This window comes from Felis catus, chromosome A3, assembly GCF_018350175.1.
Source record: "Felis catus isolate Fca126 chromosome A3, F.catus_Fca126_mat1.0, whole genome shotgun sequence".
Classification (NCBI taxonomy): Eukaryota; Metazoa; Chordata; class Mammalia; order Carnivora; family Felidae; genus Felis; species Felis catus.
In genome coordinates this window covers 87,287,224-87,312,923 of record NC_058370.1, presented here as the reverse complement: position 1 = coordinate 87,312,923, position 25,700 = coordinate 87,287,224, and the positions used below count along the sequence as shown (strand labels likewise).

At 46.5% G+C, this 25,700-nt stretch overlaps 1 protein-coding gene and 1 pseudogene across 3 annotated transcripts in view; one reads left to right on the top strand and one right to left on the bottom strand.

The window, feature by feature from the left end:
• TGFA (transforming growth factor alpha) overlaps window positions 1-18,915 on the top strand; it is a 116,509-nt gene extending 97,594 nt beyond the window's left edge. For 2 of the 3 annotated variants that reach the window (XM_023251743.2, XM_023251744.2), the window contains exons 4-6: window positions 3,660-3,809; window positions 6,756-6,865; window positions 18,867-18,915. In XM_023251743.2, the coding sequence (XP_023107511.1) occupies window positions 3,660-3,809; window positions 6,756-6,865; window positions 18,867-18,880 (274 nt within the window). In that variant the 3' untranslated portion in view covers window positions 18,881-18,915. Of the gene's footprint in view, window positions 1-3,659; window positions 3,810-6,755; window positions 6,866-9,021; window positions 9,710-18,866 lie in introns of those variants that run through there. The other variant, XM_023251745.2, reaches the window with a different exon arrangement.
• Window positions 18,916-22,149: 3,234 nt separating this feature from the next.
• On the bottom strand, window positions 22,150-24,567 carry LOC101094666 (annotated as a pseudogene).
• Between the last annotated feature and the right edge of the window lie 1,133 nt (window positions 24,568-25,700).

Genomic DNA, 25,700 nt, shown 5'->3' with positions numbered 1-25,700 from the left:
TCTTTCTTAGTTAAGACGCCACCGTCTGGGGGCGTCTTGGCACCTTGCCACACCACAGCAAGGAGCCCTCTTTACAGGGGAGTGAGCAACCTGGCCTTTTTGCAGTGAGGTTTGTGAGCTTGTCACAAAATCACTGTCCCAGAGTATCTTCCAGACCAGTCTGCATTACCCTAGAAAGGTAGCCTTCATGGTTGAGATTGTTAGTTTTTAAACCCAGAAGCCCCTGTTTCCTCATCTGTAAAGAAGGTAACTAGCAAACGCTGACCTCACATGCAGCTGTGATTGTTGGGAATAAGAGAGATGGATTCATATGGAAGTTTGGCACAGTGCCTGCAATAAATGGTGTGTGTTGTAATTAGCGCTTGGCTGCCGCTCGTTTATTTAAACAGGTTTTCTTGGAGTCCCCAGCATTGATGTGTTAATCCGTAAGGTTTGCAGAACCAAGTGGTTGTGAAGGTGTTAGAATCCTTCTCTCCCAAGGGCCTGCAGGTCAGAGTAGGACTATTTCGGAAATAGGAGTGCTTAGCCTGGACCTCTCACAGATAGTTACACAGATCCTCACTGCACTGCCCTGGGAGGAAGCAGCATAAACACCTGTCTGTAGACGTCCCATTGGCTCGGCTGCAAGTCCCGAGGAGGAATGTAACAGTTGACCCCAAGGCCCAACCTCCTCAGCCCCCTCCTGTTGAGTGGTTCACCAGTCTTTGTAGACCTGGGTCTTGCCCGAAGGAGCACGGAGACTGACCTGAAGTGAGGCTGGTGGGGAGGGCAGTGATTCTGAGGGCGTTCACAAGGGGCGAAGTTAGATCCATGCAAAGAGATAAGGCAAACGGATGTATGGGTGACTGGGTGAAGGAATGAGTCTGTAAATTACCTTTTCGGAGAATGTGATCTTTGAGACGGAGTCTGATGGGGAGAGTGAGGAATAACATTCCAGTCAGAGAAGGTGGCAGGAGGTGAGACGGGCAAGTGGAGAGTGGTAGGTGATCATGCATAGACCAGGCAGGTATGTCCATGTGCCTATATGCCCAGCACTGGTTTATTTCACGCTGGGCCGGGCGGGGGGGGGGGGGGGGGGGGGGGAGGGCGCATCTTGGGTCGGCTGGAACCTAGGTTATGGGAGATAAAGTGGAGAGGATTCAGGCCCTGCAAAGAGGGGGTGTCAAATACCAAAAAGTGGAAGTCCACAGGGAGCCAACCACAGGGTGCAGGGTGAAAACTGAAGGTCAGGCTGGAACAGGGACCCCATACAGGGTTCTCTCCAGACGCTGACAGCTTCGATCTATGTGGCACCTCCACTGTTGCTTAGCCCATCAGCCTCCGGTCCAGTCCACTGTCTGCTTCCCTCAGTGGGAAGGGGCCAGTGCCTTTGTTTTCTCCACAGCCCCCAGGTTGAGCTGTTTCTTGATTTTGACCTTCACATAATTTTGTTATTAAAACCAAACAAAAACCTGCCCCTGGCCCACAGGCCCTCAGTCTCCTCCCTCAGCCCAGGTCTGGGATAGTCAAGAGTTCTGTGATCTAGATCCTTTTTAAGGAAAGTCTTGCTAGAGATCCCCCTCTACGACTTTGTCCCTCCTGCATCTGGAGGCTGCTCTCTTGTCCTCGGGTCTGTAGAGAACCCTACATGGTGCCCTGTGTCCTAGTTGGCCCTCCTCAGCTTCTTTACTTGCACCTTTGTTGAACCGAAAACTTCAAATCTCTTTTACCTTTTCAAGATTGGAGCCTAAACCAAAAGGCACGTTCGATCAAGAGCTTAACCTGTGGCATTCTTACCCCAATCCCTTTTGAGTATGTGGGGGGAAGCAGCCTGATGAATGAGCAAGAATCCAGACTCTGGGCTAAACAGACCTGGGTGTGAATTTCTCTCTCTTGTCTAGCAGTGTGACACAGGCAAATGACTTTGACTTTTCTGTGCAAGGATTAAATGGGAAAACGTAGGTGAGATGTACAATAACCCTTAACAGAAAAGCAAGGGCCTGAATTCAAACTGAAAAAAAAAAAAAAAAAAACCCTTTAAGAAAGGTATATAACAAGTGGGCTATGGGACAAAGAGCCCCCACAAAAGACTTTTCCATTAAGCAGTGCTAGAGACAAGCTTCTATGCTGTGGTAGTTCAGGGTGAAGCCTTAACCAGCAATTTTCGCAGTATCTCCTGTTTGTCACAAATCTTAAACTCTACACTACCTGTTCCTTTAACATGAAAATTATTACATTTTTGTTAACATTGAGCAAAACCTGTGTTCCAGAAAAAGATACTGTGTTTATCCTGTGGCCCCAAGGATCCCTCTGGCATCTGGGGTCTGGTGGCCCAGGAGTCCAGGTGTAGGGGAACCACAAATGTAACACCCCTGGGGCTGGCCCTGGGCACAATAGCAGGCAACCAGAACCCTTAATCCCCTTTTATTTCTCCTTGTTCTTCAAAGGCCTTTAAATCTAAAAGTGAAGGAGAGAGACTGACTACTTCATCAAAAGGTAGACTCTTGGGGAAAAAAAAAAAAAAAAAAGTTTACAGCTATCATTGCCATGGCTGGGGGGGAAACCAAAACAAAACTTTAAATCCAGTGTGTGATGTTTGGTGCAGGGCTGCTCTTGGGGAAGTCCCCTGTGGGAAGGAAACTTCCCCACCTGAGAAGACGATGGTGATCAACCATTTTCTTTATAATAACAAAATCACCCGAACAAAGGGACCTGTACCTAAGCAAAGTATCTTCTGTTGAGAAGAACCCTATGCTTGGAGGGGGAAAAAATGCCTCCATCAGAAAATGAGCATCCCTTCCTTATGACTAGAACCTTTCCTGAGGGTTTGTCCTCCAAGAACCACTTGTGGCTGCCCCAGGATTGAGGGGGTGGGGAGGTTAGCATAAGCAAGAGTTATATATATGGAAGGAGTAGCAACAGCCTTCTGCACACAGGAGGAGGCTGTTACAGAAGCGAAAGAGCCCTTGGATACTAGCAATACCAGTAATAATATCCCCTTGTGTCAGTAGTGCCCTTCACAGGCCATGTGCACGTTCAAGAGCATGGCCTCTTTTGTGCCCTTTACTGATCCTCCTCCAGTGGAATGAGGCCAGGTGGTGTTGGAAATGAGAAGCAGACTAGTGGCTTCTCAAGTCCTGCATTTCCCAGAGAGTGGCACCGGCCCCTACTTGAGTACGCCCCCACCCCCACCCCGTGTGCCGGGCACTGGGTAAATGCTTGCAGGGCTAATTAAATGTGATGAAGAGGATAAAAAAGCAAACCACAGCCTGTGTCTCCCTCTGGGTTAGCGTGTGTTCTCTCTCTCACCATCGAATTCTGAATACACACACTTAGTTTAAAAATAACCTGGATTTTTATGAACTGCCAAAATGAACTTCGTGTCCTGAACACGTTTGCTGCCTTCTCTATGCCCACCATCTGACATGGTAACAATAATAATGAATGCTTCCACAGATGAGCAAGCCGATTAGTTACTCCTCATTCTCCAAGGAAGAGGTGCCCATTCAGGGAAATGGCAGGGAGTTTGCTGATCCCTTTGCATCCAATAGCAGAGGCTGGAGGGGCCCCTTTGGGCTTTTCCTAGGGCTTTGGGTCCCTCTGGCCCAGCCTTCCTAGGGGAAGATGGGGGACCAAGACCTTCCATCAGAAGAGCATGCTGACATTCCTTTCTTCCCCAGCTGCCATTCTGGGTATGTTGGTGCACGCTGTGAGCATGCCGACCTCCTGGCTGTGGTGGCCGCCAGCCAGAAGAAGCAAGCCATCACCGCCTTGGTGGTGGTCTCCATCGTGGCCCTGGCTGTCCTCATCATCGCATGTGTGCTGATACAGTAAGTATTTGCTGCCCCTAAGTTCGAGGCCCTCTCCGGGACATTTGCGGCATGCCCGGATAACAGGGCCACCTCGGCATGGTTTATTCTGTGGTGTCTGACTGGTGTCAGCAAAGCCAAGAGGAACTCGGGTAACAGCCAGGCTGTGTGAAGGACACACATTCTGGGAAGGTCCCCCAGCAGTGAGTCTGCACATTGCTGGAAGCTGGCATAGAAGCAAAGGCACGTGCTCTCTCCTGCTGTTGGGTTTGGAGCCTTCAGAGTTGTGATAGCAACATGCAGGTGTTCCAGAGGAACTAGAAATGGCTCTCAGCCTCATTTAGCAAGTGGCAGAGGTGCTTCCTCTCCGCCAAAGTCACTTTGCAAATCCCAAAGCCACGTCAAAGGTCTTGGTTGTTATTTTGACAGGCTGGTGACAGCCCTTCTCCATGTCCCTGCCCCTCCTCAGCTTCCAAAACTCAGTTTCTGCCCTTCTTCTTCCAGAACATCTTCCCGAGCCAGTAGACACCCTGTTCTTGGACCTGCTTGCTTGCCTGTATCTCCCAACGGGACTGCTCCACAAAGGCAGACACCCAAGTCCTGTATTCGCAGCAGCTGGCCAGATTTATTCCCTGGAAATATCTAGAGACCTCTAATTCACAGAGCAAGTCCTCTGAGAATTTATATCTAATTGGATATGCACAAGGAATCCACAGAATAACTAAAGGCTACCAGTCAGCTCGGTGTGGATTAACTCATGGCAGAGACTAGTGGATGGGCCATTCCGGCAAAGGCTGGAGTAAGCGGCTGTGTGTTAATGAAGGAAGCCAGACTTCAGCCCTCTAAGGTTGTCCGGAATTTGGACAGATAATTATGAGTCTCTGTCCTGTTTATTTATTGGTTTGTTGCTGTTGGGGCAACCTGGTTCTGGCAGTGAATGGAGTGCCCCTCAGAGCCATGGTTTCACATCCTTCTCCTGGCCCAAGCCAGCATTAAGTGGTGAGGGATGAGGTTCAATTGAGCTGGCCTTTCCTTCCACTTCAAGCAGTGTCTGTTCCACTCTCGCCTGCCTTGGAAAAGGTGGTAGGCAGACAGCTCTGGTTGAGACTGGGGCGTAGCCCAGGCTCTGCCACTCACAACGACAGTTCTCATGACTAGCTGTGTGCACACCCATCATTTCCATAGTCCTATTTCTATGGCCAGGAGGGTTCCAGAGTCTTAGGAACAAGATTTGGTGCCTCCGTGAGCTTCTTCAAAGGGATTTAAAAGCAATTTTGCCAGATTCTCTGAAGACAGGGACAATTTAGGATTCCTGGGCAGCCTGTCTCATTCTCAAGGAGGCAGCCAGTCCCTCCTCTCTTCTGTCTTTTCCCAGCCTATCCTTGCCAAAGACCAAGGTCGGAACTCCTGAGCTAGGGGCGCTTGGGTATCTCAGTCAGTTAAGTGACTCTTGATTTCGGCTCAGGTCATGATGGTTGTGAGGTTGAACCCTGCATTGGGCTCCACACTCAGTGTGGAGCCTGCTTGGGATTCCCTCGCTCTGCCTCTCCCTCTCCCTCTCCCTCCCCCTCCCCCTCTTTTCTTCTCTCCCTCTTCCCCCGCCTTTCTCAAAATAAATAAACATTTTAAAAAAGAATCCCTGAGCCAGAAACCAAGCCCTCACCCCAACCAGGCTGCTGGTTGCCTAGGCATGGGGCCCTCCTGAGTTGCATAGTTGGTTGGGACCAGCTTATCTCATGCCAGAGGGACCTGGAGGCCTTGGTCTCACTGCCCTGGGATGGATGCTCCTTGTTAGGCAGTGACTGGAGTAAGCCCACTGCTAGCTGACTGCAAAAGAACAGTCTCTGGTGGATCTGTAATCAGATCCTCTAGATCCTTCCCGATCTTGGACTCTACGATCAGGAGGGCGCCATGCCGAGACGGACTGCTCTGACCACCGTGGCAGAAGTATGTTGGGCGGAAAGGTCTTGGGCTCCTTCTCGGCTCTGCTGCCCAAAGATTTGGGGGCCCTGGTAGCCTTCCCAGGACAGCACCAGGAAAGAGGGGCTAGGGTAGAGGTCATGAGATGCCACCAGGTACCAAGAGGGAAGCACAGCAACACGGGCTCGTTTTCTCACTTGACTCCGGGCCCATGTCCACCAGGAGACCCTGCCCAGCCCCGGTGGGTGGATGCATGGATTATGCCCATGTCAAGGTTACAATGAGTAGAAACAAAGTCCTCTGCAGTATCCCACAGGACACAGCTCTAAGTGTCTCTAGGTAATCAATGTCTTACTCCGTGCTTGCTTCTCTGCCCTCCTTTTGGGCTCCCTGACTCTTTTTTCATGCTAACTCTGCAAACTGTTCATTCCTGCCCACAGAAGAAGGCAGGAGCATTCATACCTCTGATGCTTCAGGACTCTGGGTGACAGAGGCTCACCAAGAGGTTGGGTTTGCCACAACTAGAGAGTATTAGTCCTCAGAGAGAGATTCAAAACCACAGAGACTCATGACTCATTCTTTCATTCTTTCCACGGGTCAGTTCAGCCATGCTGCTGGCAATACTGATGGACGATTCCCCTCCCCAAGCCCTCACAGCCCTGCCAGCCTGAAGTGGCTGCTTTGTCCCAGTCCTGACAGCAGTGCTGAGGCCATTACTACATTTAGGGAGCCACCCAACTGCTGCTTTATGGACAGAGCAACCGGGTGGGTGGTCAGGTTGCCCTGCAAGCCCAGAGCAGAGCTGTGCAAACAGAGGCGGTTCCTTGAAGTGACCAACAGGTGCTCTTGTTAGCTGGCCTCTTCCCCCAAAAGACACCATCCTGCAAGACACTCGGCCGCCTGCTGTGTGTGTCTGTCCCTCCAGAGGCCTCCACGGGAAGGCGGGTTCAGAGCCCAGAGCTGCCCAGCAGGCTCTTTAGGCAGACACTGCACCAGCCGAGCACTCCTGCCCGGCTCCCGCCCAGCCCGTGTTCTCTGTGTCTGCAGCTGCTGCCAGGTCCGGAAACACTGTGAGTGGTGCCAGGCCCTCATCTGCCGGCACGAGAAGCCCAGTGCCCTGCTGAAGGGAAGGACTGCTTGCTGCCACTCAGAGACAGGTAAGGGGCTGCCTCGGGGAGGGGCCTTTTTCCCTCGGGAGACACAACTGGGTGGAGAAAACAACCACCTTCTCCAGGGCAGGGCAGAAGTTCTCAGAGGGTGTAGCAGGAAGAGGGAGAAGAGGGAGAGGACGTTTATCCTACCAAGTCAAGTTTAGTTTATTCTGAGATATGTTTTACACAGAAGGAAGCTCTTTGGGGGCACCTGGGTGGCTCAGTCGGTTAAGCTTCCAACTTCAGCTCAAGTCATGATCTCAGGGCTCATGGGTTTGAGCCCCACGTTGGGCTCCAGAGCCCGGAGACTGCTTCGGATTCTGTGTGTGTGTCTGTCTGTCTGTCTCTCTCTCTCTCTCTCTCTCTCTCTCTCTGCCCCTCCCTCACATGCACTCTGTCTCTCTCTCATAAAAATAAACAAACATTTTAAAAAATTTTTACAAAAGGAAGCTCTTTTATCTTTACTGGCCTGTGTGACCTTTGACAAGTTAATTAACCTCTCTGAGCATCTGTTTTCTTATTTAAAAGATGTGCAAATTGAATGAGTACCTACATAAAGTACCTAGTACAGTGTACCACAGGTTGTAGACACACAACCGATGTCTGTTCTCTTTCCCTTGAGAAAGTCCCCTTCCTTTTCCCATCGGTGAAATTAGGGATTTAACCTACAGGTCTCTCAGGACTCTTTAGCTCTTACATCCCGTGATCTTCGTTAAGCTTTGATGTCTGATGTTTCATGAACATTTTCACTGACACCCACGACGAATATCGGGCATCCCGATGCGGAACCAAACCCGCACCTCAGGAGTCCTCATCTGAGCATTACTAGCTTGGGGCTCACGGAGGCCAACAGCTCTTTTATCAAGACGAGTTCTGAAAAGTTGCACGTCAGCAAATTTTTCTAAAATGCTCTTTTGACCAGCAGAGCCCATTATAAATTTAAAGTTCCTTTTCAGGAAGTAGTGAGACAAGAGACAGTCACCACAGGCTAATCCACCAAGAGTGACCTTCTCTAGTAAACAGTTGGCATTCCAGAAGTTCAAGGTTGCATGAACAGAGTAGGAAGAAGGGCGACCGGGAAGCTGGAGCACCGACGTGTTCACTAAACCTCCTGGCGGTCTGACCTGGAAGGTGCTGAAGGCCCAGGAGCAGGTTATTCAGGACCTGTAGTAATCATGCATGAGCAGGTCTTTTTAATCAGGGGGCCCGCAACTCTTGAGGATGTTAATCCATCAGTCCTCCTAATGGCCTTCAGAGGAAGAGGATTTGTCAGTGATGTAGGTAAACTGAGTCTGCCAAAGTTCTGCGTGCATCCCACCGTAAGTCCGTGGGGGAGCTAGGATGCGAGCCAGAAACTCTGAAGACTCCACTCAAATCTCTCTTCCACTGACTCGGAGGACCATCCATTGAGCTAACGCGCTTCTTATTTTGTTATTTAGCACCAATGGAGAAATTATTTAAAATTTATAGATTTTGTACTATTTGTGCGCACCTCAGCAGAGTCATTTAGGGTAGAGTAGTTTCTTATTAATGTCACTTCTCTACCCACATTTGGGAGGACATTAGCTTGGAGCCTCAGATGGGTCGGGCCTTCCAGAGATGGGCACTGAGGCTAAAGCCCCCTCCCTGGGATGATGCATCCCTCTCCACCTCCAGAGGAACCACAGGAGGGACCAGGGCAGGAAGATGTCCGGGCCAAGCTGGATTCTTGAGCTGTGGGGAGCTAAGTCCATGCTGCCTCCCGTGAGCCACAGAGGATGCCTCAGAGCCCCACCCATTGAGAAACAAATGAGTCCATTCTCATATGGCCTGAGGAGAAGCCATTCTGCCACCAGAGCCCTCAGCCAGCTCCTTGGCTGCCCACGAAGCCACCCCTTACGGAGGCACCAGCACAGGCTGGGCTGACTGTCCTCCAGTTGAACGAAGGCCCTCATAACACGGTGCATCCCCATTGTCTTCAGGCTTTCCTTTGGCACTAAAAGTACAATTTCAGAAGCTGCTGCCCCTGAGGTTGAACCAGAGGACCTTGGACCTGGGCCTGACTGCCCCAGAGAAGCCGGTGACATTGGCTGATGCATCTCCAAGTTTCTGTCCCAAGCTTATCTTCCTAGCATGGCTGGGGTCTGGCATGCAGAACTTAACTTGTCTCTCCTTCCTTCCAGTGGTCTGAAGAGCCCAGAGGGAGTTTGGCCAGGTAGACTGCGGCAGCCTGAGGAAGAAAGGACTTCTTCAGGACGAGCCGACAGACCTTCCTACTCTGCCTGCAATCACCTGTGCAGCCTTTTTGTCTTTTGTGGGCCTTCCTTCGAAACTCTGTCAAGAACTCTGTCTGCTTGGGGTTATTTGGTGTGACCTAGAGAAGAAATCAGTGGACCACAGTTTAAAGACTGGTCAAAAAAGAATTGCAAAGGGGTGGACTTCCTGTTTACCTAGCTAAGGTGTGTGCATCTGTCCGCACCTGAGCCCAGGTGTAGGTGTGGTTGCCTTCTGCCGGTCACGGAGGCTGGGCTATGGTTCTTTTTAATGGACTCCTGTCCCCACAATGGTGTCCATCCTGCCCAAAACTGGAGGTTGCCGTAGTTGCGTTTTTCCTCATCCGCTTATTGGAGAAGAAGGCGGAGGAAGGGTAACTGTTTGCCACATGAAGATGCCAAGGGTAAGAGGAACTGTGTATGTCCTCTGTCTCTGTCCGCGAGACCCTCAACCAGCCTGACGTCTTCCACAGACATACGACGCTGAGGACCTTCCCAAGCCGTCGGCACCCTCGGAGATAATTTCTTATTTATGAGATGGATGATGGTTTTATTTTATCTTTAATCTCTTAAGTCGATGTAAAAAGCATCAAACCTTTTCAGACTTCTACATTAACGATGTATGTAATGCTGGCTGAAAAGTCAACTGACTGATTAGAGCTGTCTGGCCTCTTTGGGACAGCTAAGGCTTGGGGAAGGCCACCCGGGGGGGGGGGGGGGGGTGCAGAGATGGAAGCAGAGGATGGGTTGCTGATGAGAGCAAAGATTGGGTCTCAGAGGCCTTGTCATTTAAGACACAAAACAGGTAAAGGCCCCCCGATACATTCCAGTAGAAAAGTTAGCAAATCCAGCAGCAGAGATCTGTCGGCTTTGTTGGGGGAGACAGGAAGAGAGTGCCTGTGTGCCTCTACACAAGAGAAACACAGTACCACACTGCTTTGTGATTAAGCATGTTCACTTCCTAATGCGCCCTCCAAGTGCATGTTTAGAAACAGAGCACATGCGGAAAGCCACGGGCATTTGGGCCGCATTCGTGAAAGGGGGGCTAGGCATTTCCTTCCTATGTTGTTGCATGGTTGATTTGTTGCTTTATTTTTAAAAGGAGAAATTTTCCTTTCCTATTTATTTTCTAGCATTAGGAAAAATATCCCAGTGACTTATTTTTCCCTTTTCCCTTCAGGATGCTGGTTTTATTAACAAAAACTCTTAACAAGTCACCTCCACCAGCGTGGGCCTCGCTTTCCCTTGAGAGAAGGAGAAATTGTTTTCATGGGCATCTGGGTACATTCTGCCCCACTGGGCTTGCCTGTGGAAAGCACTGGTTCCCTCTCCAACTAAACAACAGCTCATCCCTAGCAATTTTCATTAAAATTTGGAAGTAGAATAACAGCAAAATAATATGTGAAGTCCTTATGTGAGGAAACTCTTTGTTCACTAACATTTGAAAACTGAAAGATTTCTACCTATTAGCTTCGTGCATCTAGCTTCCACACATCATGAAAGGGGCCTTTAAAATATGTCAGGTTGGCTTAAAATTTCTGTCAGGTAGTTTTGTCCCCCTCCAATTCTTCTTCCCCAATCTGTGTCTTTCGATGAGTTTTCTCTTTAATCTGTACGACTGGGACGATTGTATGACCCGTGTCTTAGCTTTGGCACTTTTCTGGAATGATGCTGCACCTGAAGCAAAAGGAGCAGAAATGGGATCAGTTCACCAGCTGGCCCGCTGACGATATACTTGACACAGTTCCCGGGTCTTGATATAAAAGGATAGGTTGAAGCTTGCATTTCTTGGGCACATCCCACAGCAGCAGGTATGTGGGCTGAGGCCCAACTGTAGCATCTTGCTCAGAGACCAGTCCCGTTGACACTGGTTTGTAGACCCCCATTTTCACTCCTCTCTCTCTCTCTCATCAGACCCTCCTGAAAGTCTGAGAGTCTGGTTAGAGAGACCAATGGCAGTGGAGTAGTGTGTTTTTAACTTGAGATCACATTTTACTTAGAACAATCTTTCCTCGGTCTTTTAGAGACTATTTGAGATCTGACTGCCTTTAAAGAATATGAACTGATGGGAAATGTTTCGTTCAGTCTTCAGGCGTCCCAGAGCCTTTGCAGAGGTGTGGGAAGAGGATGCAAGCAGAGGGAACCTTCTCGGTTCCCTGAAGGGGCTCCACAGTTAGGGACCGTGAAGGCTCTGATCCTCACATTACAGGTGCCAGCACCCCTTTCCTTGTGCCAGGGCAACCATGCGGTGAACCGTGCAGAGAAGGAGCGTGTGCCTCCCTGCAGGTGGCTCCCAAGCCAGTCCTCTGTAAACCAGTAGGTCTGAAAGAGTTGGAAGCAGAGGCTGGGGTGAAGGCAGGCCTCGATGGACCTTCGTCCATGCCCGGGATAGGAGAGCCTTGCTTCTTTGGTGATTCCTCTTTTAGAAATCAGGTGGCCAACAAGCATTGGATTCCTGTGCCATTTCATGGTGTTGATACTTTTTGGGTTAGCCCCCTTTTCAGGTTAAAAAAGCATCTTCTAATCCGTCTTCACAGGTTCCCTGTTTCCTTGCCCTTTAGAAAGCCGAATATTACAGTTCGGGAATTGTCCCTGAGGCCCTTCCTGGTAAGGAGCCGCACACCTGAGAGTGGGGATCAGAGCCGCTTCCAGTGTCTATCTCAGGAGAAATGAAAAGCCCCCATTAGAAGGAGGGGGTGCTTCCAAATATTTTATGGAGCCTAGATTCTCCCACTGCTCTACAGGCTGTAACGTCTTTGAGCATACTGGCAGGAAACATTTTCTTCTAGATAGAAAGACCTATAGCAGCCAACCCTGCTCTGGAAAAGATGCATCTGGACACACATGGAATCAAGCAAGATACGAGCTCGCCATGGTGCTCCATCCAAGTGGGCAGAATGGCCCAGAGTCTATTTTCCTAAGAAAGGAGAAGGAGGTGTGATTGGTACCCCCTCACCAACGCGTTGGTGAGGGAGGAGGAGGTGTGGTTCTAGAACTTCTTGGGAAATTATGCTCTGCAGGTGGAGAAAAGTGTCTGTCTTCACCCAGGTTTTCCAGGGCCAGGTGGTCTCAGTGCACATGGGCCACTAGTCACTTTTCCAGGCAATTTTGGCAGAAATGGATTGGCAAGGCTCCAGCACCATTCAGGAGACCCTGACCTCCTAGTAGGGCCTGGGCCTCGATTTCTGCCAACCCACTCAGCCAAGGAAGGTGGCGGCTTCAAAAGCCCAGGACCAAAGGGGACATCACAGAAACAAGAGGAACACATATGTTTGTTCTTAATGTTGGAACGTAAGACCTGTTCTCTGCAGCCACTGATTTCGCCAGGCTTCCTGAAAGATCTAGTGGTGAACATACACACAGTACTGAAAAACAGCCCCTCCCCCTGGTTTAGTAACTTACTGAAGTATTCAACTTTTCATTATCCTTATTATAACAAACCTGATGCTTTTTTTTATTTTTAGAACTTGTTACTCTGACTTCTGTATATGTTGCACTGAAAAGGTTAATATTTAATGTTTTAATTTATTTTGTGTGATAAGTTAATTTTGATTTCTGTAATGAGTTAATGTGATTAGCAGTTCTTTTCCTTAATATCTGAATTATACTTATTTAAAGAGTAGTGAGCAATATAAAATGTAGTTGTGTTTTTCAGTCATGTGCATTGTTGTCTAGTTGTACTGTTTGTACCTTGTTTGGAAGGATGAAGGAATGAACTCTTTTTTTTTTTTTTTTCCTAAATCAAGACTGGAGCTTTTCTTTCATGAGACTGGCATGTTGCTGAAAAGCAAATTAAGAATTTTCTCTGCAAATGTGAATGATGAGAAAAAATTAGATGCTCTTTTGCAAAATGTGGGGATACTAAAATTAACTACAGTTGATCCCTGTCTGCTTGAAGAAATCAAATCCTCCAAAGTTCCCAATATATGTCTTTCATCCACTATGGGTCTGCCAATATGCTAAATAATGCAGAGGGAAATATAAAACACACAATCCCTGCCCCAAAAGAATTGAGATCTGCCTGAGAGACTGACATGCAAAAAATAGTTCTGGACAAATTCCAGACAAAATACAAAGCCTGAAATTGTAAAGTAGAGAGCATGTGTTAATAACTGTGGGTCTCCAAGTGTGGTCCCCAGGCCAGCAGTGTCTGTGTCACCTGGGGCCTTCTTGAGTCTCTTAGGAATGCAAATTTTCATGCCCCACCCCAGGCTGTTAAGCTCCAGAGTTGCCCCACTCCCCCTCCATATTCTAGGTGATTCTGATACATGAGCAAGTTTGAGAACTGCTGTGCTATAGGACTCAGCAAAGGGCAAGTTAGTGTGGGGCCATAGTTTTTAGGAAAAGCTTTATAGAGGCTTTGCAGAGGAAGTGAAGTGTAATTCAGTTCACCTCTTCAGTGTTCAAAGTTAACAGCCATCAGAACGTAGGGGCTTGAATTAAGGCCTGCATTTATTTGGATCTTCTCTGCCTAGCCTCGTTGAAGGGAAAAACAGGCCTGTCCACCCCCTACCATACCCCCACTCACCCACCCCGTTCCCCGCTGCCCAGTTTCGAACTGTAAGGAATAGAAACTGTTCTGTCAACCCAGTTTGTACAAGCCTCGCTTGCACGTGAAATCCCATGTTTAAGCCCCTGCACTTCCAACCCGTGTGTGGACCTCACATGTGCAGCATACGAGGGGCTCATGGAGAAGCAGCAGATAGTGAAATAGTTGTGGAACAGCGTGAGATCTTGGTCCCAAGGGATGCTCGGCTTTGGTGGCAAAGGTGAGCCTGTAGAGCCTGTGGTCCAGGCCTCGGAGGGCTTGGGATGTGCCTGATTTACGAGATGAGAGGCTGGGCAACTCCTTGTCCCCAGTGCACTAACATGGGAGCTGTCCCTCCACAGCACCTTTACCCATCTCTGAGGAGACAGAGACCTGCTACCTGAACTTGGCATTCCCCTCTTGGCCCTATTCTGTCTTCAGGGACCTCTTCAGGCCCTATTTCTAACCCATGGGATTTTCTTCTTGTCCCCCTCCTTCTCCTCCCTGATTTCCAAGCCCTCTGGCCAAGACTGCCTCTACCAGAGCCTGGTGACTGCCCCTGGTAGGTGCACTGGGCTGTCCAGGATGCCGCAGCAGGACCTTTCCCGAGAAAAAGCACCTATGAACTCTGAGTCAAGCCAAACCAACCTTTCCTCATTTACCCAGGTGACTTGCAGTTGCCAACTTGAATCCGTGATCTGGACTGTTCGGGACTAGTCTTTTTGGATTCTGTTGGCCCAAACTTCAGACCCCCGTGTGCCCCACCTCCTGCCTAGCCCAGTTTTGGGGTGTGTGTGACCTAGCCTTGCCTCCTCTCTAACTCGGAGCTCTTTGCACAGCAACCGCCTGGGGATTCTAGCACCAGCATCCCTTCCTCTGTCTTCTGAAACTCCCTCCTCCACATTTGCTCTCTGTCAGGGCTTGCTACTTCCAGGAGGCCCTGAAGTTTCTGTCACAGCCTTTCACCTTCAAAAAGAGAGAGGATGTGTTCGTGGTCACACAACCTGGGTCTAGCAGTGTCTTTTCCACCAGGCTAGTTAGTGTCTCCCACCCAGATCAATCAAATTGTAGAATCTGGGGGGACGGAACTTGGGCATCTGTTTAAAATCTCTCCTGGAGATTGTGACCCAATCCCTACTGCTCTCTAAACACACCACACCCCAGGGAGCAGATGGCACAGGAGAGGTTTGGTGTCTGGAGCTGAGGGTGCCTGGTACCCACTCAGGGCGATCCCCCCAGTCCATGCTTAAGTACCCCTTCCATCCGGCAGATGGTATACCTGGGGAAGCATGGAGGCTCGGACCTCCTTTCAGGTGGGATCATCTATGGTAGAGAAGTGAGAAAACTCCTATGGGAACAGGAGCCTATAAGGAATACCATGTGACTAGCTTGAGGTCATACACAAGTGGGTGATGGCTTTGCAGGAGCCAAATTTTGCAACTGGGAATAAAAAATGTGACGTTTAAGCTGAAAGGGAAACAGCAGAGAGAAAGAAAAAGCAAAGTGTCCGCAGGACATTTCCTCTAATGGAAGCTTCAGGCCCTGGTGTGCAGCTGCACAGGTCCCCTGGGACAAGAGGATGCCCTGTGTCATGAAGTCTCCAGGGCAAGTCCAGGTCCCGCCCAGGAGCCCCTCCAAGGAGTTCAGAGGAGTACAGTTGAGAGTGGGACAAAGGAACCGCTCCACTACCTGGGGCTAGGCTGCCCCACATGTTCCAGAAAGGGATTCCACAGGTCTGGAAATGTGACATCCCCCAAGGGCTGTGCCGGGAGGGGCTGGTATCCTTTAAACCCTGTCCTGTCATACAGCAGAAAGCTGAATGACTCTCCTGCCTTTGTAAATGGGAACCCTGAACCCCAGCGAACCAGAGCGCAGGGGTTCTGGACCTGTGTGGTGGAGAGAGGCTGGAGGCAGAGACCTGGGTTGGTTGCAGGCCTGCTTCTTGCTGGCCTTGCTACCCTGGCGCGTTACTGAGCCCCCAGTGCCTACTTATCTAGCTCCTGCATGTTTCATTCAGGGAGCTGTTGAGATAAAGTTTACAAATTCCCACTTGCTCAATCTGAATCTTGTAATCAAGAAAATCTAGCGTGACCCTAAATGCCACTAGTATATTATCCAGTTCAAGGGAGGCCCCACTCTCTGATCCTCTACCGACCTTCAATTCAAGGTAAAAGAAGGCATGGGGAGGGGATGTGTCATGAGGAATATTTCCAGAGAGTCAGTGGCAAATGGGGCCATAATCAGAGGGTCAAGTTCCCAGTGGTTAAGGACCCAGAGGAGTGAGGAAACTGCCCTTGGACATAGAAGGTTGCTCAGTGTGACCTCAAAGAACAGAGCCAGCAGCAAAAAGGTTGATTTCTGCTCACCAGAGTCTTTTTCATCACCAGAACCTCTTCCTGGGCTAGCGTACTCCCTGCACCAAAGTGGCCAAGCAGAGGCTGGGTGACCGCCAGGGCACAGGGGGTCCCCTGCTGGACTAGAGCCTGTGCTGGAAAAGCCTCTGGGGTCCAGTCCACCTCCGGCGCTCGAATTACCACCTCTTGCCCAAGAGTCCATGGGCTACCGGTGCTCCAAGCCTTCACCTCCCACAGCTCCCTTCTGGAATAGTCTATGAGCCCAGACTTGAGCCTCTGCCCTCCCCTTGCCCTGCTATGGGTCCTGCAGCCTCCCAGGGCTTCCTGGTGATGGAGGGGCATCTCAGGTCTGCTCAACCCCTTCGCTCCCACCTCCTGGCTTTTGAGCCTATAGCTTAACCATCCTTGGGAGGGGGGAGGCCCACACAGCGACCACAGTCCAAATGACTCTCAGGAGAGGGCCTGTCCAAGCTCTCTCTATCCCCAAGTGCCAAGGCGTGCTGGTGATTTGCTCTCCCATATCCACTGTACACCCTGTGCCCCTGTGGACAGGCTGCCCAGGGCCCTCCCAACCCTGTGGCTTCCAGCATGGCCCTGGGGGAGAGCTGAGGTTTTTCATCCCCACTGCCTCCCTGCTCCACAGTAATTACAACCCAGGACTGGGCCCTCACCACACTTCATTTACACCACTTCCTCCCCTCACCCCTTCAGCCCAAAGGCTGTTGATGGCTTCCCACAGCTAATTCACCTCTGCGATCTTTCCCTCTCCTTGCTCTTCAATTTCCAAGAATGTTTAACGGGAGGCAAAAAATTCAAATGCTTCCAGAAGTGAAGCTGGTAATCAGAATCAGTGGGACTGCTCACTGGAAGCGTGAATGCCCTAGTCTAGGAATCTGGAGAGGAAGGTGGACCTTGTGAAGAAATGGAGGGCCCAGACCTGTTCAGAAGGGGGCGCCACTCCTCCCCTCCAGTTCCTCGTGGATATCCAGCACAGTGGCCAGATTTGCCATTTTTTCAAGAGGAGCAGAGAATCTGGACTTTTTCATAAAATATCTCTATTTCTAAATGTGGCCCAAATTTATAAACCACTCTGTGACCCCACCAAAATCTGTCTGCAGGTCACCATCCACAGTTGCTGTTTGCAGCTTCCACTCTCAAGCTGTTTGCTTGTCTCAGGCTCTGCCAGGCCTCTTCATGCCTCTCTGCCTTGGCAGTTCTCTTTGCTGAAAATGCCTTTTTTCTGCTCCTCTCTCTTAGCACGCTTCTGTTCCTTCCAGAACAGAAGGCTTACGCCTCACATTCTCTCTGAAACCTTCCAGGAGCCCCCATACAGAGCCTTCACGTTATTCAGACTTCTGTTACTGTGCCTACCGCCGCCATGTTTGTTGACAAGTCCTCCCCAAGTTGTCCTGTGCCCCAGGTCATGAGCTTCACAAGGCCAAGCGCTTCTATCCTCTCTGTCTTTATAGCCAAGCATTTACCTAATGCCAGAGACGCTGAAGGTAATGCAGTAACATTTTGTGTAACAAAAGCATCAGATATATTGATGGACCCAGGTATGTCTCCTGAGGCAGAGGAGCGATGTCCTATGGGACCACTGGGTCCCGCGGGGCCAGGTTATTAGATGAAGGGACTTGGTATCGACTACCACAGTCAGACACCTCACAAGTCAAAAGGTCATTGTGACCCTCCCTGGTTCCCTATCTACTGTGAAAACCTTTCCTTCTAGGCAAAAATGTATTACACGTTCTGACCAGTGGTTTACCAAGAACTTTGTCACAGCCCAGGTGGATGCGACAGGAATTTTTTTTCCCTCTTTTTCCTTCCGTGGCTGTATTAAGATAAAATTGACATATAGCTTATGTAAGTTTATGGTAGACAGTATGATAATTTGATACATACGTTTATTGCAAAATAACTACCACGGCGAAGTTAGTTAATACCTCCATCCTCTCACATAATGACCATTTTCCTGTGTGTACCGAGAACACTGCAGATCTCATCTATCAGTAACTTCCAAGTATATGGTATATGATTCAGTATTGTTAACTGTAGCCACCATGTTGTACATTGGATCCCTAAAACTTATTCCTCTTATACTTGGTGGATTGTACCCTTTGACCAACATCTCTCCATTTCCCCCACCCCACCCCCGGCTCCTTGCAATGACCATTGTACTTCTTCCCGTTGCTCTGAGTCCAACTTGTTTAGATCCCATACAGAAGTGAGTATTTGTCATACAGTATTTCTTTTTCTCAGTCTGACTTAGATCACTTAGAAGAATTCTCTTCGGGCCCATCCACGTTGTCACAAATGGTGTTGGGAAATTTATCTGACAAGAGATAACCTGGCTCATTTTCCTACACAAAAATCAGTTTTCTAGTAACGACAGTGATGAACTGAAGTGCCTTCTAATTTGAGGAGGTGAAAATTGAATTCCATAAATGAGCCCCTGTCATTAAATCATGAAAATGAATTAAAATTCCTCAATTGTCTTTCGTAATTAACACTGATGGTGTAAATAAAGGACTGTGAAGAGTTTTTAAAATCTAGCACTGAACACTAAGAAGACATTGGTGTACCAGAATTCTACAAGTGTTCCTGGGATAGTTATCCTCATTATTTATTTTAACTGTGCAAATACGATATCTCTATTTAGGAATACCACATTTTTAAACCGGGTAAAAAGTACCAGGTAAAGGATTCAAAACTAAATTCTACCTTCATATCATTAAAAGGAAAATACCACCTATCTTTGAATTCTTGGTACAGGGGAAAATAAAATTGGAATTCATGTTCTACCAAAAAAAGGGGGGGTGTAAGAAACTATGAGAAAACAAAAATGTATAATTTGAAATTTTTCTTCTATTCAGCTTATACAACTTAACATCCAAAAAACAAAACCCAAATTAAAAATGGGCAGAAGACAAGAACATACATTTCTCCAAAGAAGACATCCAGATGGCCAACAGACACGTGGAAAGATGCTCAACATCATTCATCAACAGGGAAATGCAAATCAATACCGTGATGAGATATCACCTCACACCTGTCAGAATGGATAAAATCAAAAACACAAGGACAACAAATGTTGGCAAAGATGTAGAGAAAAAGGAACCCTCACGCAATATTGGTGGGAATGCAAACTGGTGCAGCCACTCTGGAAAACAGTATGCAGGTTCCTCAAAATATTAAAAGTAGAATTACCATATGATCCAGTAGTTCTACTAGGTATTTACCCAAAGAATATAAAAACACTAATTTGAAAAGATATATGCACCCCTGTGTTTATTGCAGCATTATTTACAGTAGCCAAGCTATGGAAGCAGCCCAAATGTTCATCAATAGATGAATGGATAAAGAAGATGTGGTATATACATATGATGGAATATTACTCAGCCATAAGAAAGAGTGAAATCTTGTCATTTGCAACAATGTGGATGAACCTATAGAGTGTAATGCTTAGAGAAAGACAAACACTAAATAATTTCACTCATATGTGAAATTTAAGAAACAAAACAAATGAAGAAAAAGACAAACCAAAAAACGGACTCTTAACTATAGAGAACAAACTGATGGTTACCAGAGGGAAGGTAGGTGGGAGGATCACAAAAATAGGTGAAGAGGATTAGAGAGTACATTTATGATGAGCACTGAGTAATGTATAGAATTGTTGAGGGGTGCCTGGATGGCTCAGTCAGTTAAGCATCCAACTTCCACTCAGATCATGATCTTGCGGTTCATGGGTCCAAACCCCACATCAGGCTCTCTGCTGTCAGTGCCGAGTCCGCTTCAGATCCTCTGTCCCTCTCTCTCTGCCCCTCCCCAACTCATGCTCTCTCTCTCTCAAAAATAAACTTTAAAAAAAAAAAAGAATTGTTGAATCACTATATTTTACGCCTGAAACAAATATAATACTGTATGTTTACTGGAATTTTTTTAAATCTTTTGAAAAGTATAAAAAAATAGTCAATTGAAAAAAGCAATTATATAGAGGCAACTGGGTGGCTCAGTCAGTTGAGCATCCGACTCTTGGTTTCAGCTCAGGTCATGATCTCACGGTTCGTGGGATCAAGTCCCGCATTAGGCTCTGTACTGAGAGCGTGGAGCCTGCTTGGGATTCTCTTTTGCCCTCTCTCTCTGCCTCTCCCCCATTCTCTCTAAATAAATAAATAAATAAACAAACAAACTAAAAAAATGTTTAAGGAATTATATAATAAAATTTGTTTTGTGTGTGTAAAAACTTTTTTCTTCTATTCAACTTCGTATCTAAAACATAATTGCCAATATCATGTATATTTATGTCACATTAGATGCTTCTCTTCATAGTTGAATAAAGTTTGATAATCTTTAAAGCAGATTATTTTCTTCTACCAGACTTGTTTTCATTCAAATGTGTTCCTCCTCTCATTCCTGCCGATGCTTTTTAATCCCTTTTTCCTATGATTGTGTAGACATATACATTTACACACATATAGAAAGATCTTTTTTATAAGTAATAGATTGTACTATGTTAACCATTCAATTTGCTGTTCTTAACATAATTCGTCATTAACATCAAGTTCAGTAAACACCCTTTTAAATCATTTTTTTCTAATAGCTATATAGCAATTTATTATATGGATATACTACATTTTATTTAGCCATCTAGCTATTAATAGACATTCCACTTGTTCTCCGTTCTTTGCTTCCAAAAACAATGTTATACATAAGTTCTACATACATCTCTACATACTGGTACTTTCATTTTTCTAGGATGGAGTCACATATAGAATGGCCAAGTCAAAAGGAATGTATGTGTCTGATTAGAGTTATATTCAATGATCAGTAATGGAAACCGACTAACAGAGGCTTAAACAAACAAGGATTTGTTTTTCTCACATAACAAAGGCCTGGAGGTAAGTAGTAATGAGTATTGGTTGAAGAACTCAAGCTCTCATATGTTTTTCTGTTCTGCTATCCTTAGCATGTTAGCATTTTGTCCTCACACTTGCCTCCTTGTGGTTACAAAATGGCTGCCACAACTCCAGGTATCAAACATGTTTGTATTAAAGGTAAAGGGAGAAAGGTAGTAACACCCACAATTGTACCTTATATAAGCAAAGCAAAGCAAAGGCCTTCCCAGAGATCTGTCAGCAGTCTTTCCTTTACATTTTCTTGACCAGAACTGGGTAATGTGACCACTGCTAGACTGGGATATTGAGCACCTGGAAAAGAACAGTATTCTCATGATGGTTCAAATCACGTACAATTCATCATCTTGCTAACATAAAGAAAATTAGGATTCTGTTGGAAAGGAAGAAAACAGCTATGGATATTGAGTAGGCAACTAACAATGTCTCCTATAGTGTTTATTTTAATATAACTATTTAATAGATATTGCCAGGACAGTTTCCAAAAAATATATAATCACACTTCTGTCATAAAGAGAGTGCTTATTTTCTGCATTCTTATCAACCCCATATATAAAAACTTTTTTCACTTTTACTGGTCTGATACATGAAAAAGTAGACCAATGATGTTTTAATTTGCATTTTCCTGATAATAAGATTGAGTATCTTGTCATGTGATTATTGGTCATTTGGATTTCCTCTTCGCTGAATTAGTATTCAAATTTTTATTCATTTTTAATTGGCCTGAGTTTTTTTCCTTATAACTTGTAGAATCTTTTTGTGTGATATTAACTATTTTCCTGTCATTTGTCTTATAAATACTTTCTCAAAATATGTGTTGTCTTTCGACTTTATGGTGTCTTTTGCCATCTTTTAAAAAATGTTATATATGTAGTCAATTTTGTCTGATTTTTTCTTTTTTTTTTAATGTTTATTTATTTTTGAAGGAAAGAGAGACAGAATGTGAGTGGGGGAGGGGCAAAGAGAGAGGGTGGCACAGAATCCAAAACGGGCTCCAGGCTCCAAGCTGTCAGCACAGAGCCCAAAGCAGGGTTCGAACTCACAAACCATGGGGATCATGACCAGAGCTGAAGTAAGTGGCCCAACCAACTTAGCCACCCAGGCACCCCCATTGTCTGCTTTTTTCCTAATTGGTTCTGGGTTTCCTGTCTTTTTTTTTTTTTTTAATTTTCCCAAAACTCAGCTTTTATTACAGAGTACTCTAAATTAGATCTACTTCTCTTTTAGCATGTTGCATGCTCACTAAAAGTCTGGTCTCATAAATAGGCATAAAGAACAAACACAGGCAGAACTGTTCAAGAAATTTACCCTTGAAACTGAAATTAGCTATTACTGTCTTTGAAACTCAGTGATTTTTTTCTACAACTCCATTTACGTTTGAATCTCATGTCTCACATTATCACTTTTCATTTCTTCACTGCACTTTCACCTTCGTTGGCCAGTTCTTTTGATGATCCACTTTTGCAAAATGTCACATGGGTGCCAAGGATACAACACAACGAATGCTTTGCTGTCTTTGAGTGAACTGAATGACAAATATGCAGTAACCAATCACTAGCAAAGTTTGAGAGAAGTGCTGTGACTGGTCACAGGTCATGAAGCACATCTTTTACATAATGACTTGCAGACCTAATAGCTAGCAGGGATGTTTGTAGTTCACATGACTACTCACAGTCTATACGTTGGTAGCTGAAATTTGAATTGTGCTAATCGAGGACTGCCTTTACCTACTTGACATTGACCCAGACAGGCTTGAAGCTGACTGCTGAGTAATGGCACGATTAAATATACATCCAAATAATGAATCTTAAAGCACCCTAAATGCAAAATTAGCACACACTGAGTGCATGTTGAGATGGTTTTCAAATTTCCATCATTTAGCAATCAACTTTCAAATGTATCTTGGGGGTGCCTGGGTGGCTCAGTTGGTCAAGCATCCAACTTCAGCTCAGGTCATGATCTCACGGTTTGTGAGTTCAAACTCCACCAGGGGCTCTGTGCTGACAGCTCAGAGCCTGGAGCCTGCTTCGGATTCTGTGTCTCCCTCTCTCTCTGCTCCTCAAAAATAAATAAAACACTCTCTCAAAAACAAATAAAACATTTTAAAAAAATAAGGAAAAGTAAAAAATAAAATGTATCTTAGAATGACAGAGTTTTAGAAATACAGAAAGGACCTTTAAAGATTCCATAATTTGGTACCACAAATTATCCAGCATGTTTATTATGAGTGATTTCTCCTCCTATTTCAACTTGCTCATTCAGTTACTTGTGGTCCCAGTGGCATTCAGCTTCACATTTGGTGGAACCACGGACAGGACAAGTATAGAAACATCCTAAATAGTCTTCATCAAGGCAGTCAGAGAGTCCGTTGCCCTGAGAGCCAGGAGACCCAGGCTATCACAGACCTGATTCTTTACTGGTATCACTTACCTGTCAGAACCAGTGGTTGCCTTTTTTGTGAACCTTCTTTTTTTCTCGTTCTCCAGTTTCTGGAGCAAATTCAGTTTGCTTTCCTGGGTTTGCAAACTGTAATGACCTCACAGCTTTAGCAGTTATTCCATTCTGAATCAGGTTTTCTTTCTGCTGTTCTGAGAATCAACAGCCACATTGCCATTGATTATCTGTGTACATTTTGGACAAAGCCTCCAGCCAAGTACAAGCTGTCTTCCAAATTTTGTTCTCAGAAAAAAATGGCATCATCTAAGTCAATTACATGCAAAAAAATTTTTGGCTGGTTTTTTGTGTGTGTTAAATGGGCCACAGTATGACTTCTGCAAATCCTCAAATCTGCCAATACTGGGCTTCCTGTCTTGCTTGGGAAAGTCTTCCTTTTCTCCTTTAGTGAATTAGAATACTTCCAGAGCTCAGAAAGCTATTCATTTCAAATTCAAAGCAAATATGACTTGGTGTCCAAACAACAGAGGGAGAGGGTATTAATTGTACCTAACTCAAATAGGTTTTGTGAGGCTTAAATATATAAGCTAATGCAGAGGCACCTGGGTGGCTCAGTCGGCTGAGCTTCCAGCTTTGGCTCAGATCATGATCCCACAGTTTGTGGGTTCGAGCCCCGCATCAGGCTCTATGCTGACAGCTTGCTCAGAGCCTGCAGCCTGCTTCAGATTCTGTGTCTCCTTCTCTCTCTCTGCCCCTCCCCTGCTCATGCTCTGTCCCTGTCTCAAAAATAAATAAATGTTAAAGAAAAAAATTTATATATATATATATATTATATATATATAATATATATATATATTATATATATAATATATATATATATATTATATATATATATATATATAAGCTAATGCATAAAAGCTCTTAGCCCAAGGATGGCACATAGCAAATGCTCAGTAAACAGCTATTGTATTAATTATTATTAGCAATACAAACAATCTGCATTACACATCTGTTTGTTTTGTTGGTTTCACCTTCATTGATCCCTGGGAATCGTGTTACATACACACAAAGCAGAATCTCACTCAACACAGGGTGTTGTGAATGCTCTTTGAAACCAGTTCCCACTACCATGTCAAGTGTCTGTTCAGGGAACACAGTGGAGATGAGGGGAGCCAAGTGTTCACAGGGGAGCTGGGCCAGCCAGGTTTCATCATGCCAGCTGCCTGGGAAATGTACTCAGACCTGTGCCCTGCCACTCAGCAGCCATTGCACAAGGCACAGGGAACACACCCTCAGGGAGATGCACGTAGTCACAAAGCAGGTATAGTGTGTCTGCCAGGGCCCCCCACCCCTAAACCAGAGGGCAGTGAGAGGTGACAGACACAAAGATGAGACTCAGAGGCCATGTGACAACCTCATTCCTGAGGGACTCTGGAAGGCCCTCCTCACTCACCCCCTCCAGCCCGCCCCAGGGGCACCTGCCCGAGAGGAGACAGCTGGGGGGCCTCGCAAGGCTGACTGTTAGAAATTGCTACTCAGCCAGCACTTGAAGTCGTCCTTCCAGGACTGGACATGGATGGATGTGCCTGTAGCCTTTCTTCCATTCCTAGCTCTGCCATCAGAGAGTAACATTAGCAGGAGGCAAATGTAGAAGCTTCCTACCAATTCCTAGAGCCCCTAAGGAGCCCAGGAGCATGTGTGGTTTCCACCCACACAGTTTGTTTAATTAAACTTTCCTAAGGGGCGCCTGGGTGGCGCAGTCGGTTAAGCGTCCGACTTCAGCCAGGTCACGATCTCGCGGTCCGTGAGTTCGAGCCCTGCGTCGGGCTCTGGGCTGATGGCTCAGAGCCTGGAGCCTGTTTCTGATTCTGTGTCTCCCTCTCTCTCTCTGCCCGTTCATGCTCTGTCTCTCTCTGTCCCAAAAATAAATAAACGTTGAAAAAAAATTTTTTTAATAAAAAAAAAAAAAAAACTTTCCTAAAAGGATTCACACTCGGGGCATGATTTAATTTTGACTTGAGTTTCACTTAAAGATCTGCAGTGACTGACTTAGCCTTGCTCCTCTCCCCCCGAGATTGCTCTCTCTGCCAGTGTTTACCCTTTCCTACATTCCAACCCCTGCCCCAGCATGGGATGCAGGCATCCTACCACTGTAGCATGACAGGTGACATTTCAGTGAGTGAACAGAACAACCAGCCAGGACTCAGAAAGGAGTTTCATTCTGACAGAATTTGAATATGTAAGGTTCTGTGAGCCATTACCCCGGCACCAGACTGAGATACCGCCGTTCAAAAATAAGTTTGCGGAGAGATTGTAATGCTAAGGGGGGAAATTATCCTAATCTCGCATCAGGAAAGAAGGCTGTAGGAGAAAAAGAAAAGACTGTAAGGAAAAATATTA